Source organism: Carcharhinus amblyrhynchos, chromosome 7 (assembly GCF_965287045.1).
Source record: "Carcharhinus amblyrhynchos chromosome 7, sCarAmb.v2.hapA, whole genome shotgun sequence".
Taxonomy (NCBI): domain Eukaryota; kingdom Metazoa; phylum Chordata; class Chondrichthyes; order Carcharhiniformes; family Carcharhinidae; genus Carcharhinus; species Carcharhinus amblyrhynchos.
Genome location: NC_137330.1, coordinates 105,003,524 through 105,019,310, shown reverse-complemented (window position 1 = coordinate 105,019,310; position 15,787 = coordinate 105,003,524). Strand labels below are relative to the sequence as shown.

General features: G+C 42.2%; 1 protein-coding gene across 2 annotated transcripts in view; it reads right to left on the bottom strand.

Annotated features, from left to right (window-relative positions):
- cdc40 (cell division cycle 40 homolog (S. cerevisiae)) overlaps positions 1 to 15,787 on the bottom strand; it is a 135,848-nt gene that overhangs the window by 3,854 nt on the left and 116,207 nt on the right. For both annotated transcript variants that reach the window (XM_080192903.1, XM_080192904.1), the window contains exons 13-14: positions 12,996 to 13,072; positions 4 to 148 (exon numbers count right to left, since the gene is read on the bottom strand). In XM_080192903.1, the coding sequence (XP_080049029.1) occupies positions 4 to 148; positions 12,996 to 13,072 (222 nt within the window). The remainder of the gene's footprint in view (positions 1 to 3; positions 149 to 12,995; positions 13,073 to 15,787) is intronic.

The following is a 15,787-nucleotide window of genomic DNA, read 5'->3' as shown; positions in this document are numbered from 1 at the left end:
CACCTCATATCAGGTGAAAAATCCACCTGACAGGCATAACCTGCCACCATATGGCCTTTGAAGATTTTTTTCTTGTTCAGTCTAAATCTGTTTTGAGCTCCAAAGATTAGAATTTGGTTGTCCATTGATTGACATGCCAGCCACTTGCCTAGTCAGGAACCAAAAAAGATATAAATCAGGTTTTTAAACAGGCATTTGCTAATACATTTGTTGGGTATATTTATCTAGGCTGATCCAAGACGGGATGTACACATCAGTTCTATTTGTTAAGCAAGCCAACAGCCATGTGTACATGTTGTGTATGTTGAAAGACTATTCCATCCCAAGCAATAATCTGGTAACCACTTTTACACCTTGTATTTGCCTTGTATTGAACAAGAACAAAGAACAATACAGCGCCCTCCAAGCCTGCGCCACTCATGCGCCCAACTAGATCATTTGTTTGTATCCCACTATTTCTAGTCTGTTCACGTGGCTATCTAGATAAGTCTTAAACGATCCCAGTGTGTCCGCCTCAACCACCTTGTTTGGCAGTGCATTCCGGGCCCCCACCACCCTCTGTGTAAAATACGTTCCCCTGACATCTGTGTTGAACCTTGCCCCCCTCACCTTGAACTTGTGACCCCTTGTGTTCGTCACCTCTGACCTGGGAAAAAGCTTCCCACTGTTCACCCCATCTATGCCCTTCATAATTTTATACACCTCTATTAGGTTGCCCCTCATCCTCCACCTTTCCAGGGAGAACAACCCCAATTTACACAATCTCTCCTCACAGCTAAGACCCTCCCATACCAGGCAACATCCTGGTAAACCTTTTCTGTACTCTCTCCAAAACCTCCACGTCCTTCTGGTAGTGTGGCAACCAGAACTGGACGCAATATTCCAAATGTGGCCTAACCAACGTTCTATATAGCTGCAACATCACATGCCAACTTTTATACTCTATGCCCCTTCCAATAAAGGCAAGCATGCCATATGCCTTCTTCACCGCTCTCTCCACCTGTGCTGCCACCTTTAAGGATCTGTGGACTTGCACACCCAGGTCCCTGTGTGTGTCTATACTTCTGATGGTTCTGCCATTTATTGTACAGCCCCCCACTACATTAGATCTACAAATTGGATTTTGGAATACAGGTCATCTGTATGATCCAGTGGAATCACACAGCAGCAAATGAAAAGCTATTGAGAAAGGGCTGCAGAGTCATTCTGGGCTCTAATTACCATAGCTACTCAGATGGCTTACACAACTACAGTTTGAAGGTACTTGAAAACAGACAGGATCAACTACATCAATCTCTGGTGGGAATATTTCTGATCTCCAAACTTCATTATTTGTTATCTGCAAATGGATCCCACAGTGGATACCAGCTGTGGAATTTAAAACAATCAACTGAATTAGGATGTAAAGCTACAAGATTTAAAAACAAACCCTAATGACTTTGAATCTCGATAACTTGAAACAGCCTAATCTGATTATTCTACTCTTTTTTTTCCACTACCTTTTGTATTTTGCTTGGAATGATTGATTGTAAAGCTTCTTTCAACTCTGTCCTTGTCCAGGGTGGAAGTTGATTTTTAAATAAATAAATCTTCAAATTGAAATTAGAAACAGTGGAAACATACATCTCACTCAACAACAATTACTATTTAAAGCTCATTGCAAACTTCTGCAAGTGCCAACTTTATATTACTTTCAGAAATAATGTTCAGGTTTTCTTAACTCCTATCTATTTTTCCATAAACAATAAGACAAGTAAACCAATAAGGGGTAGGGGAAAGGGATGTACAAGAAACGTAAGCAACCTAAATGTGAACTGAATAGAACAAGTGAACATAGGAAAATATGAAGTAAGGGAGGACACTGATGGCAAGGGAATAAATAATTACCGAACAGGATCTAAAAAGATGGTTAAACATGAAGTGAGAGGAAATGCTACTTAAAGCAAGTTATGACATCTGCAACCATGCAGAGTCCATAATAAAATGTGAGTTGGAGGGAATTTTGTTGGGAGCCAGACATAATGGCTACAGATAAATCACGACAATATTAAACATTGCAGGGTATTACATATTTAGGAAAGATAGAGGGTCAATCCATGGTTTACAAAGGAAATTGGAGAGAGTATCTGATCCAAGGAAGAAGCATACAGATTGGCCAAGAAAAATAATAGGTCTGAGGATAGGGAAGAGTTTAGAATTTAGCAAAAAAGGACCAAGGGATTGATTAAGAAGGGGAAAATACAGTACGAAAGTAAGCTTGCAGGGAACATAAAGACTGACATTAAGATTTTCTATAGCTACGTTAAGAGAAGGAGGTTGGTGAAGACAAATGTAGGTCCCCTACAGAAACAGGAGAACGTATAATAGGAGGACACAAATCAGATTCCAGAAATGCTGGAGAATAGTGAGGGGGAAGGATTGAGGGCAGTCAATATTAGTAGAGAAATGGTGCTGGGAAAATTGATGGCATTGAAGGCGGATAAATCCCCAGAGCCTGATAATCTACATCCCAGAGTACTTAAAAGTAGGGAGGTCTTGCTGCAGCTGTATAGGGCATTGGTGAGGCCGCAGCTGGAGTACTGTGTGCAGTTTTGGTCGCCGCACTTACGCAAGGATATTTTGGCCTTGGAGGGAGTGCAGAGGAGGTTCACTAGGCTGATACCGGAGTTGAGGGGGTTGAGCTATGAGGAGAGGCTGAATAAACTAGGCTTGTACTCGTTAGAGTTTAGAAGAATGAGGGGAGATCTCATTGAGACATATATGATGATGAATGGGATGGATAGGATAGAGGTGGAGAGACTCTTCCCGCTCAGAAAGGACAGTAGGACTAGGGGGCACAGCCTCAAGATAAAGGGGGGGCGGTTTAGAACGGAGTTGAGGAGGAACTTCTTCACTCAAAGGGTGGTGAATCTCTGGAATTCTCTGCCCGTTGAAGTGGTGGAGGCTGCCTCGCTAAATATTTTTAAGACGCGGGTTGATGGGTTTTTGATAAGAGAGGGGATTAAGGGTTATGGGGAGAGGGCGGGAATGTGGAACTGAGCCACGAGAGATCAGCCATGATCTTATTGAATGGCGGGGCAGGCTCGAAGGGCTAGATGGCCTACTCCTGCTCCTATTTCTTATGTTCTTAACAAAGTGACTCCAGAAATAGTGGATGCATTGGTGGTCATCTTCCAGGATTCTATGGACTTGGGAACAGTCCCTGCAGTTTGGAGGGTAGCTAATGTCATTCCAATATTCAAAATGGCAGATAGAGAGAAAACAGGGAATTATAGACCAGTAAGCTTAACATTGGTAGTGGGGAAAATTCTCGAATCCATTATCAAGCAGATAAAATGCATTTTATAGTAAAGCATTTAGAAAGCAGTGACAAGATCAGAGTCAGCATGGATTTATGAAGGGGAAATCATGCTTGACAAATCTGTTAGAATTCTTTGAAGATGTAACTAGTAGAGTTGACGGGGGGAGGCAGTCGATGTGGTATATTTGGACTTTCAGAAAGTGTTTGACAAAGTCCTGCATAAGAGATGATCGTGCAAGATTAAAGCGTATGGGATTGGGGGAGGAGTACTGAGATGGATGGAAAACTGGTTGGCAGAGAGGAAACAAAGAGTAGGAATTTTCAAATTGGCAGGCAGTAAAACTAATGGGATGTCACAGGGATCGGTGCTGGGACCCCAGCTATTCACAATATATATTAATGATTTGGATGAGGGAACAAAATGTAACATCTCAAAGTTTGCAGATGATACAAAGTTGACGGGAGGGTCCTTCAGAATATTCTGGACAGGTTGGGTGAGTGGTCAAATCAATGGCAGATGCAGTATAATTTGGATAAATGTGACGTTATTCATTTTGGAAGCAAAAACAAGGCAGCAGATTACTCCAATAATGGCTGTAAATTGTAATGGGACCTGGGTGTCCTTGTGCACCAGTCATTGAAGGTAAGCATGCAGGTGTAACAGGCGGTAAAGAAGGCAAATGAAATGCTGGCCTTCATTGTGAGAGGTTTCGAATACAGGATCAGGGATGTGTTGTTGCAACTATATGGGGCCTTGGTAAGGCCACACCTAGGTATTGTGTGCAGTTTTGGTCTTTTCTGAGGAAGGATGTTCTTGCTCTCGAGGGAATGAAGCGAAGGTTTACCAGGCTGATTCTGGAGATGGCGAGATTGATATATGAGGAGAGATTGACTAGGTTAGGATTGTTTTCACTGGAGTTCTAAAGGACTAGACAGGATAAATGCAGGGAGGATATTCCCGATGGTGGGGGAGTCCAGAACGAGGGGGTCACAGTCTGAGGATTCAAGGTAGACCATTTAGGATGGAGGTGAGGAGACATTTCTTCACCCAAAGAGTGGTGAGCCTGTGGAATTCATCACCACAGGAAGTAGTTGATGCCAAAACATTGAATGTATTCAAGAGGTGGCTCGATATAGCCTAGAATGGAGTGGTAGTGGGGAGAAAGCAGAATTAGGTTGCTGAGTTGGATGATCAGCCACGATTGTAACGAATAGCAGAGCAGGATCAAAGGACTAAATGGTCTCATCCTGCTCCTATCTTCTATGTTTCTGTGAAGAAAATGGAGAGATTGAGTATTTGTACTTGTTCAAGATAACATCATGGATGCAGTGATTAGCAAGACGAAAATAGAATCAATCACACTAATAGTGCAGTCTACAGGCCACCTCATGGTGGAAGTGATGCAGAGCAATGGATATGCAGACAAATGGAATTCAGTAAAAAAGATAAATGACCTTTCACAAAGTCCCTCATGGCAGACTGGTGCAGAAGGTGGAGTCGCACGGGATCAGAAGTGAGCTGGCTAGGTGGATACAAAACTGGCTCGATCATAGAAGACAAAGGAAGGGTGCATTTCTGAATGGAGGGCTGTGACAAGTGGCATTCCTCAGGGATCAGTGCTGGGACCTTTGCTGTTTTGGATTTGGAGGAAAATATAAGTGGTTTGATTACTAAGTTTGCGGATGACACAAAGGTTGGTAGATTTGTGGATAGTGACGAGGACCATCAGATGATACAGCAGGATATAGATCAGTTGGAAACTTGGGCAGAAAGATGGCAGATGGAGCTTAATCTGGACAAATGTGAGGTAATGCATTTTGGAAGGTCTAATACAGTAAAGAAACATACAGTAAATGGCAGAGTCCTTAAGAATATTGAAAGACAGAGGGACCTGGCTGTACAGGTACATAGGTCACTGAAAGTGGAAATACAGGTGGAGAAGGTAGTCAAGAAGGCAAATGGCATGTCTACCTTCGTCAGCCAGGGCACTGAGTTTAAAAATTGGCAAGTCATGTTGCAGCTTTATAGAACCTTAGTTGGGCCTCACTTGGAATATAGTGTTCAATTCTGGTCGCCACACTACCGGAAGGATATGGAGGCTTTGGAGAGTGTACAGAAAAGATTTACCAGGATGTTGGCTGAAATGGAGGGCATTAGCTATGAGGAGAGGTTGGAGAAACTTGGTTTGTTCTCAGTGGAACGATGGAGGTTGAAAGGCGACCTGATAGAAGTCTATAAGATTGAGGGGCATGGACAGAGTGGATAGTCAGAAGTTTGTTCCCAGGGTGGAAGAGTCAATTACTAAGGGGCACAGGTTTAAGGTACGAGAGGCAAGGTTTAAAGGAGATGTACAGGGCAGGTTTTTTTTACACAGAGGTGGTGGGTGCCTAGAACTCGTTGCCAGGGGAAGTAGTGGAAACAGATACGATAGTGACTTTTAAGGGGGATCTTGACAAATACGTGAATAGGATGGGAGAGGGATATGGTCCCCGGAAAGGTGAAGATTTTTAGTTCAGTTGGGCAATATGGTCGATGCAGACTTGGAGGGCCAAAGGGCCTGTTCCTGTGCTGTAACTTTCTTTGTTCTTGTGTGGATTGTTGATTCTAACCCTTGCCATCGTCATCTACTGTGTAATATGGCAATCATCCAATTGATGGCTGTAGGATGGGTTTGCTGCCACGAATATCACTATATTGCTGCTCCCTGCCCAATTTGAGATGGGAGGCAGAACATCCAGCTGTATTCAAAGACCATGACCTGGAAGGGAGTTACAGCCACAAGTTTAAAGAAATACCTAGCACAGGACAGCGTCAGATGCCCCTGTGATTTACTGCAGTCAAAAACAAGGAGGAAGCTTTTGGGTTTCTGTAAGATTCTCAGGAATTGGATGAATTAAGCAATATTAATTGGTATAACGTTTGATATTCTGCCAAGGCTCAGAATTAAGTGTTTTTTGCAGGGAATATTCTAATCATCTACATAATGTTAGAATCTGAATGTTGAGCAGCTTATTCATTGTAACATGTTTTCCTCCATTAGTGGACAAGAGAAGGGAGTGAAGGGAGAGGGAAGAATGTTCTGAACCACCTGTGTTTTGATGGTGATTCCCTCTGAGCTTGCCTTCAGGCTGTGTCCACCTGGTGTGAGGTTCTAATGCGAGTGGATAGGAAGAGAAGACATTTCCTCAATCATTCGCCTGCCTGGATGGAGGTAGCCACTGAGATCATCAGCATTGATGTGTTTCGTTGAAGCTGGAGGCAATGTCGAAGAGGCAAAATGACCTTCTGAGATCTGCAATGCCTATCAATATACATGGAAGATGCAAGAAAGGCTCGAGCCTTGAATACCTCAGAAATGAGTCAGCATTATGCACAAATGACACCACCACCTGTAGCTCTGCTGCCACTGTGATATGATATTGTGGTTCCAGGAAGGACAGGACTTGTCACACTTGAGGAAGGTACAAATATGGCTGCCAATCATTGTCCAGTTGATGCATTCCTCACAGACCATGTTGAAATGAAAGTAATAAAAACAAAAAAATGCTGGAAAAATCCACCGAAGAGTCATACGGACAGGAAACGTTAATTTTGTTTTTTTTTCTCCACAGGCGCTGCCAGACCTGCTGGATTTTTCCAGCATTTTCTGTTTTTATTTCAGATTTTCAGCATCTGCAATATTTTGCTTGACTGAAATTAAGGTGCCTGAGAATAAATGCCGTAGCATTATCACATCTCATTTTAGAAACAGCAGGCCCAAATGCCCAGAAGAGAAACAGGTCTGGAAGCGGTGTGCTCGATCTGGCCATCCTTAGGCCACTGGAAGAAGAGGTTTTGCTATTATTCTCCATGTAATGGAGGGATCAATACACAAGGGCAAAATTGGAGGAAAGCCTTGAGCTGGTGAGATTGCAAGGGCTTCCTCCAAATTTGGGATATAAATGGGATGAATATGAATGATTCCTGGCATGCTTACACAAATTGTACATGTGGTTTATATATTCAAAGACTGGGAAGATTCCTGGTAGAAATCTAGTAGGTATGTTGTAAGTAGTTTAATGATTGCAAGACGTCAACTCTCACGATCCATGTAATACTACTGACGTGTCCTAGCATGTCCCATGAAGGCTGTGAAAGGCCAATTAATGGCCCTTCTTCCATGTGCCCTGCACAGGTGAACCATTTTCTGTTGACCCTGTCAGCCTCCTGGGACTAACACTAGTCTCCATGATGGGAAGGGAAGCCTCTGAAAATGCATTAATCACCAGCACAGGTACTGGCATCTCATCAGGAATTAGCAAAGCATAATGAGGACAAAGGCAATCTGGTAAGGCACCTCGCATTTGCATTTGCTGGAGAATGTGGTGAAACAATCTTTAGGCAGTCAGACGAGTGCTAGGTGTGATACAGAGACTGATCCCAACTCAGATTGTGAGCCTCTGGAGTCTCCCGTAAGGCAGCAAATACTGGAGAGTGTGTTGGAGCAAGTCTCAGGCAGTAGGACAAGTACCAGGGGTGATCCAGAGACTGATGAGGGCTCGTTTGATAAAGCTCTGGAGTCACCAGTAAAGCAGAAGATGCTAGAGATCCAGTGTGAGGATTTGGTGGATATACCAGAAAGGCTGGATGCTCTGGCCCAGTCTTAGATGTGCTTATTCAGGTCATGTGAAGTGCGATCACCATGTTTTCAGAGTACCGAGCTTTCACCATGGACAGACTGATGAATGTCCTGAAGAGTCAGAGGGACAAGAGGACTGGGAACCTGGACACTTGAACCAGCTTCTAGGATCTCACAGGTTGGCAGAGGATGAGTAGCAACTGCTGCTGCCATGTGGAAGCTCTTTCTGATAGGGGCAGCCTCTCCTCCCCCTCCCCTCCATCAGTGGCACGGTCTGCCTCAATTTCCACAGCCAGTCAGCAGGAGGCTTTTAAAGTGGCAGGGCCTCAAGGTTGCAGCTGCATAGAGAACACCCCTAAATAGCAAAGGGAGAAGCAGATCAGCAGTCTTTCTCCAGCACAACAGGAAGTGAGGGGAGAGCAGTACACTGCAGCACAAGGTCACATGGATACGTTCCACCATTGGACATTGCCCACTTGTTAATAAACTTTGATGTATTATCCCTCATGCAGAGATTGAGTTTAAGTACAACTGATTCATGAAATGTCTGTAGAGAAGATTCATGCAGTGAATATTGGTCAAGATGCAACAATGCCTAAGGTATCAAAGGGTGAGTCATCCAAGCTGGGAATCAAACCCAAGTCCCTGGCACTGTGAGGCAGTAGATGCCCATGTCATTGTCTGGGAGATCCTCATTATCATTCTGCCCTGTACTAGCTAGGGTGTAGAAAAATATCAACTTAATGTGAGGGAAGTCCATTCAAAAGTCTGATGGCAGCAGGGAAGAAGCTGTTCCTGAGTTGGTCGATATGTGTCCTCAGGTGGAAGAAGGTGGAGCAGAGAATGTCTGGGGTGCGAGGAGTCCTTAATTATGCTGGCTGCTTTTCCGAGCCAGCAGAAAGTGTAGACAGCTTCAATGGGTGGGAAGCTGATTTGAGTGACGGACTGAGCTTTGTTCATGACGCTTTGTAGTTTCTTGTCTTGGACAGAGCAGGAGCCATACCAAGCTGTGATACAATCAGAAGGAATGCTTTCTACAGTGCAGCTGTAAAAGTTGGTAAGAGTCATAGCTGACATGCCAAATTTCCTTAGTCTTCTGAGAAAAGGTTGTTGGTGATCTGGACACCTAAAAACGTGAAGTTCTCAATCAACTTCATTCCCATTGATATAGAAGGAGCATTTCCTCCACTACGCTTCCTGAAGTCAATGACTATCTCCTTCATTTTGCTGAAATTGAGGGAAAGATTATTATTGTCGCACCAGTTCACCAGATTCTTTATCTCTTTCCTCTATTCTGCCTCATCATTGCTTGAGATCTGACCCACTACAGTGGCATCATCCGCAACTTGAAAATCAAATTGGAGGGGAATTTGGCCTCATTGTCATAGATGCATAAGGACTATAATAAGCAATGTACTTCCTTACGTGACCTCAATGTAAACTAATTTGCTGGGGGTCAGGACTCAGACTGTTCGCAGAATAAGGGCACAAATTATACAGCAAAACAAACAAGTCAGAGGTAATGCAGCTATATTAAGTTTCAAGGGAGTAAGGCCTGGCTGGATGCCTATACTTTAATGTCAGGAGTATTGCAGGTAAAATGGATGAGTTGCGGATGATAATTGACATGTGGAAGTGTGATATAATAGTCATCACAGAAATATGGTTGAAGGAAAGACACGATTGGCAACTCAACATTCCGGGATATAAAATCTTTAGGTGAGACAGGGGAGGAGGTAAAAGAGGAAGGAGACATTGCATTTTTAGTTAAGGAGTCAGTTACTGCAGTAAGGAGAGAAGATACCTTGGCGGGGGCATCAAATGAAGCTTTGAAGCTTTGTGGGTAGAGCTTAGAAATAAAATAAGGGCAGCCACATTGTTACGTGTTTATTAAAGACCCTCAGATAGTCAGAGGGATATTGAGAAGCAAGTATGTGCTCAATTTGTGGCGATGTGTAAAAACAATAACAATAGGGTTATTATATTAGGTGTTTCAACTTTCCCAGCATTAACTGGGATATACATTGTGTTAAGGGCTTGGATGCAGTAGCCTTCTTGAAATGGGTATAGGAGAACCTTTTACATCAGTATGTGGAGGGTTCAACAAGGCAGGGAGCTGTACTGGACCTCATTCTGGGGAATGAAGATCGAGAGGCGGTTGAGGTAGTGGTAGGGGAACATTTTAGTGATAGTGATCACAACATGATACAACTTAAATGTGTTATGGACAAGGAAATAAGACATGCTGCAACAAAAAGTTCTGGATTGAGGGAGAGTGGATTTTCCTAAAATAAGACAGGATCTGCCAAGGTAGATTGGGAACAAGTACTGATGGGAAAATCTACAGAAGAGCAGTGGGGGGGCATTCAAAAAGGAAATGGGGAGGATGCAAGTCCAACATGTTCCCTCTAGGGTGATAGGTGGGAATAATAAGCCCAGAAAACCATGGATGACCAGAGATATTCAGGATACAATGTGAAGGAAGAAAGAGGTTTTAAAAAGTACAAGGGGAGCAGATCAGTGGAGGCATTAGTGAGGTATAGAAAATGCAGGGTGAAGCTTCAGAAAACAATTAGGAATGCAAAGAGGGGATATGAGAAAGCTCTGGCTGGTAAAAGTAGGGAAAATCTCAAGATATTCTATAAGTATATCAATGGGAAGAGGATAACCAGGGAAAGAGTGGGGCCCATTTGTCACCAAGGGGGCAATCTGTGGGTGGAGCCAGAGGATACTGGTCGAGTGTTGAATACTTCACATCTGTCTTCATCCAAGAGAATGAGGATGATGATATCGAATTCAGGGAGAGAGACTGTAAGCTTCTTGAGCAAACTGACATAGGGAAGGACAAGTATTGGATGTATTGGCAGCCTTAGAAGTGGGTAAATCTCCAGGTCCAGGTGAATTATGCCCTAGTCTGCTATGAGAGGCAAGGAAGAAGATTGCATGGGCTCGGACCCAAATTTTCAATTCCTCTCTAGCCATGGGGGAGATGCCAGACAACAGGAGAACAGCTAATGTGGTTCCACTATTTGAGAAGGGTTGTAGAGATAAACCAGGGAACTACAGACCAGTGAGTCTCTCATCAGTGGTAGGGAAATTATTTGAGAAACTTCTGAAGGAGAGCATTTATTTCCACTTGAAGGGGCAAAACTTGATCAGGGACAGTCAGCTTGGCTTCGTCAGAGGTCATGTCGAACAAATGTGACTGAATTTTTTGAGGAGGTGATGGGATGTGTAGATGAGGACAATGCAGTCAATGTAGTTTACATGGATTTCAGCAAAGCCTTTGACAAGGTCACACATAGGTGACTTGTAAAGTCTCCTATATGGGACCTTTGATAAAGTGTATTAAAAATTGGCTCAGTTGTAGAAGACAAAGGGTGATGACAGAAGGCTGTTTTAGTGACTGGAAGCTGGTGTCCGCTTGCGTACCACAGGGATCTGTGTTGGGCTCCATATTATTCGTCATTTGTATAAATGACATTGTCATCAAAGTGGGAGGCAGAATCTTTGTGGATGACACAAAGATTGAGTGGGTAGTTAACACTGAGGAGGAGTGTCTTGGCCCACAAGGAGATGTAGATGGAAAGATTAAATGGGCAGATAGAATTTAACCCTGAAAAGTGTGAGGTGATAAATTTTGGAAAGAATAATTTGACAAGAAAGCATTCAACAAATGATAGGAAACTAGGAAGTTCTGTGGAACAAAAGGATCTTGGCATGTTTGTCCATAGATCTCTGGAAGGGGACAATCTGTGGGTGGGGCCAGAGGACATTGGCAGAAGGGCATGTTAATAGGGTGGTGAAAAAGAACATAAGAACATAAGAAATAGGAGCAGGAGTAGGCCATCTAGCCCTTTGAGCCTGCCCCGCCATTCAATAAGATCATGGCTGATCTGTCGTGGCTCAGTTCCACATTCCCACCCTCTCCCCATAACCCTTAATCCCCTCTCTTATCAAAAACCCATCAACCCACGTCTTAAAAATATTTAGCGAGGCAGCCTCCACCACTTCAACGGGCAGAGAATTCCAGAGATTCACCACCCTTTGAGTGAAGAAGTTCCTCCTCAACTCCGTTCTAAACCGCCCCCCCTTTATCTTGAGGCAGTGCCCCCTAGTCCTACTGTCCTTTCTGAGCGGGAAGAGTCTCTCCACCTCTATCCTATCCATCCCATTCATCATCTTATACGTCTCAATGAGATCTCCCCTCATTCTTCTAAACTCTAACGAGTACAAGCCTAGTTTATTCAGCCTCTCCTCATAGCTCAACCCCCTCAACTCCGGTATCAGCCTAGTAAACCTCCATACAAGAAACCTGTCTTTATCAACTGAGGAATAGTTTATAAAAGCAGGAAGTCATGTTGGAGTTGTATAGAACTTTGGTGAGGCCTCAGCTAGAGTACTGTGTGCAGTTCTGGTCGCCACATTATCGGAAAGATGTGACTGTACTGGAGAGGGTGCGGAGGAGATTCACCAGGATGCTGCCTGGGATGGAACATTTAAGTTATGAAGAGAGGTTGCGTAGGCTTAGGTTGTTTTCATTGGAGCAGAGAAGACTGAAGGGCGACTGATCGAGGTGTACAAAATTATGAGAGACACGGACTGAGTGGATAAGGGACAGCTGTTCCCCTTAACTGAAGGGTTAGTCACGAGGGGACATAGGTTCAAGGTGAGGGGCAGGAGGTTTAGGAGGGAATATGAGGAAAAACCCTTTTACTCAGAGGGTGATTACAGTCTGGAATGCGCTGCCTGGGAGGGTTGCTTCATATCCTTTAAAAAGTATCTGGATGAGCCTTTGGCACATCATAACATTCACGGCTTTGAGCCAAGTACTGGCAGATGGGATTAGGTGGGAATTCAGGTGTTTCTAATATGTCGGTGTGGACTTGATAAGCCAAAGAACCTCTTCTACGCTGTATGATTCTATCAATTAATGTTAAATTTTGTTTGACTGCCCTCTTACAAAATGCCTCAAGACATTTCACAAAATAAATGTGATCAGCTATATTGTTAAAAATATACCATAGCATCCAATGAAACGGGATGTAATGGCCAGAATGATTAGACAAACTCACCGTTTGGTGATAATGTCACTGCAGGCATGGAATGCATACTTGGCTCAGCAATGTACTTGAAGTCCACAGGAATGTCCCTATAAGATAGCAAGAGAGACGATAAGCAAATGGAAAAAAAGCCTTGCTTAAAACCCTGCTAAAGTTCAGACTATTCAATCAATTCCAAAGAACGTGCTGAGCAAAAAACTCCAAAAGCACAAAGTGTGTGCTCACACAAAAGCTAAACTGTCAAAGTGATGAATAAATGGGATAAAAGCTCTAAGAGGAAGTCTCAACTATTCTTTATTGTTAAATACATCAACAATTTTGCATTGTACAGAGAAATAAAGAGAACAAAGTGTATGTTGCTCATTGGAGCATCACATTAGAGTGGTAAACTAGTCCATGAAAGGAAAGAAAAAGAGATGATTGTTGAACAAGCAGATAATGCAAACAACTGATGAACCACTTAACATGGAACTACTGCAATTATTAGACGGCTGTAAGAAACACAGATGATGGATATTTTTAAGGGTTAGGCATTTATTTCTTTAGATAGAAAATGCTCACGAATCTGAACATAATGATTACAGCTGAGCTAAAATAATGAATGTCAAAAACCTCTCTCTGCAATTAAAACATTCAATTCCTTGAGGGTGAAGAGAAAAGAATACAAAAGAAGTTAAAATTGACAATTTCCTTTAAAATACACAGCAGCAAAATATATAAATAATATGAATAAAATGTAAACAATTTTGATATTACTGCATCTCCCCGAATTACAAATAAATGAACAAGACAAAATTCACAGCTATAGGCACCCAACTGAAGCCACAAAAATTCTGTAAAATTGTGGCACTATAAAAATTTAGACTGTTAGAAAGTATTGGAATTAATTTCATCCTTCTATTCAATCCATTCACTGAATGTTGGAATCTGCTGGTTTGTATAAGTGCCGATGACCAAGGTTTAAGACAGCCATTATTTTAAGGGTGAACTCTCTCTTCCCACTTAGCATTCCAGGTATTTTGTTTTAACAATTTCTCAACTTATTCCATCAAAACCCTTCAAGACTTTGGACATGTCTATCAAAGCTCTCCTCTTCTCGAAGGAGAACAGGAACTATAACCACATCAGGCTTACATTTAAGATGCTGAAACAACTGTTTGTGCATCTAATATGTGTCAGAACCTATTATAATATGATATTAAAGGCAATGTCAAAATGACAGTGATGTGCTAAACAATATAACCATGGAAACAGGCATGCATCTGTCTGATTGACAAGGACATGTGCTAAGTCACAGTACGTGAGAAAGGTGATGATTAGACCAAGGTACTAGCAAAAGTAGAGCGGTCACATCCGATTTTGATTGAGGAATACTTTCCCAAGGACATTCGTTGAATGTTCTTTTCTGATTTCTGTGACCATTTTTTCCACTATTACTGTTGCTTCACAGCAACTTGACTCAGTAGGAAAACTCTTATCTGAGGAACAAGGGATACACCATTCCTAAATGCAGCCATTGTAATGGCCTCCCACAACAGTCTGAACTTTTGATTATCTGTCGGTTGGCCTACTCCCACTAATATACTGTTGTCAAGAAAAATTTCACCCCCTCCTGAGGTCACATCTAGATGAAACACTTCATACCTCGCTGACGACACAAGTTTAAATCAGTCAACATTCAAAGATAATCGTTACACATTTACCTGAATGTTCGCCAAAATGGTACTCTGATATATCTGGGCAACACGATTTGCCATTCTGACTGGTTGTGATTTACAGCTACGTGAGTATTGTCAAATAGTAAGCAATGTCCTTGAGATAAGGTAATTTATTACATGTCAGACATCTTCCAATCAGCATTTACATGCATTTCATTTAGCAGGTAACATGAAGTGTTTCATGTGACAGAACGGCTCTGTGGATACTAATATAAAGAGAGGAAGGCATGCAAAAAATGGATTTGTGAAACAAAATATGCCTGCCAACTAGTTAAAACAGACACATAACACTTAAGGAGATGCATTTATAATTTTATTAGCTATGCCACAATAAATCATTTGTGCTGAAAACGTTTTCTCTGAACCATCTATCTCCTTCCACAACAGATACAGATCAACACTGAGTAATTGTGTATAAATAAATAAATCCTGAAAAAGATCAACTACTCTCAGTGTAAGTGCTCCATTGTTAATTCTGTTTTTACACTTCGTTAAACACAATTTACTTCTGAACATGACAAATACTTTCCCAGTTTTGCTGTCATATCTAAAGCACCATGCACCAATCCTGGGACAAATTATTTTCTCATCATGTGTTGGACAAGCATTTCTATAGTCAGAGCAATATTGCTTACTATTTTGGTTCTTTACCTTCTCTTACTATAATTACTGAAAGCAAAATGCATTTATTATTTCCCATCCCCCAAATCTCCATTAATAGAAACAAAATCTATTCTGAAGTTGGAACACGTTTATACTGATGTGTCCAGGCACACATCCAACCTTTAATTAAGAACATAACCTAAACTACCAGAGTGGTCCTAATTGACAGATTCATTGCAGCTGTGGATACACACCATACATTCACTAGGTCAAATCTATACAACTGCAGTTGGGTTTGCAAAATGGCACAAACTAACTATTTAGCTGCCAGAAAGAGCCAATTCAAATTTTTGAAGATCAAGACAACTTGAGTTTTAAATACATCCAATGCAGGGTTTGAAAGGGATGTTCTATTCTTGGTGCACTTATTACAAATTCATGTGAACTACTCTCACAGAAAGATGTGTTTCCTATATGTTGAAG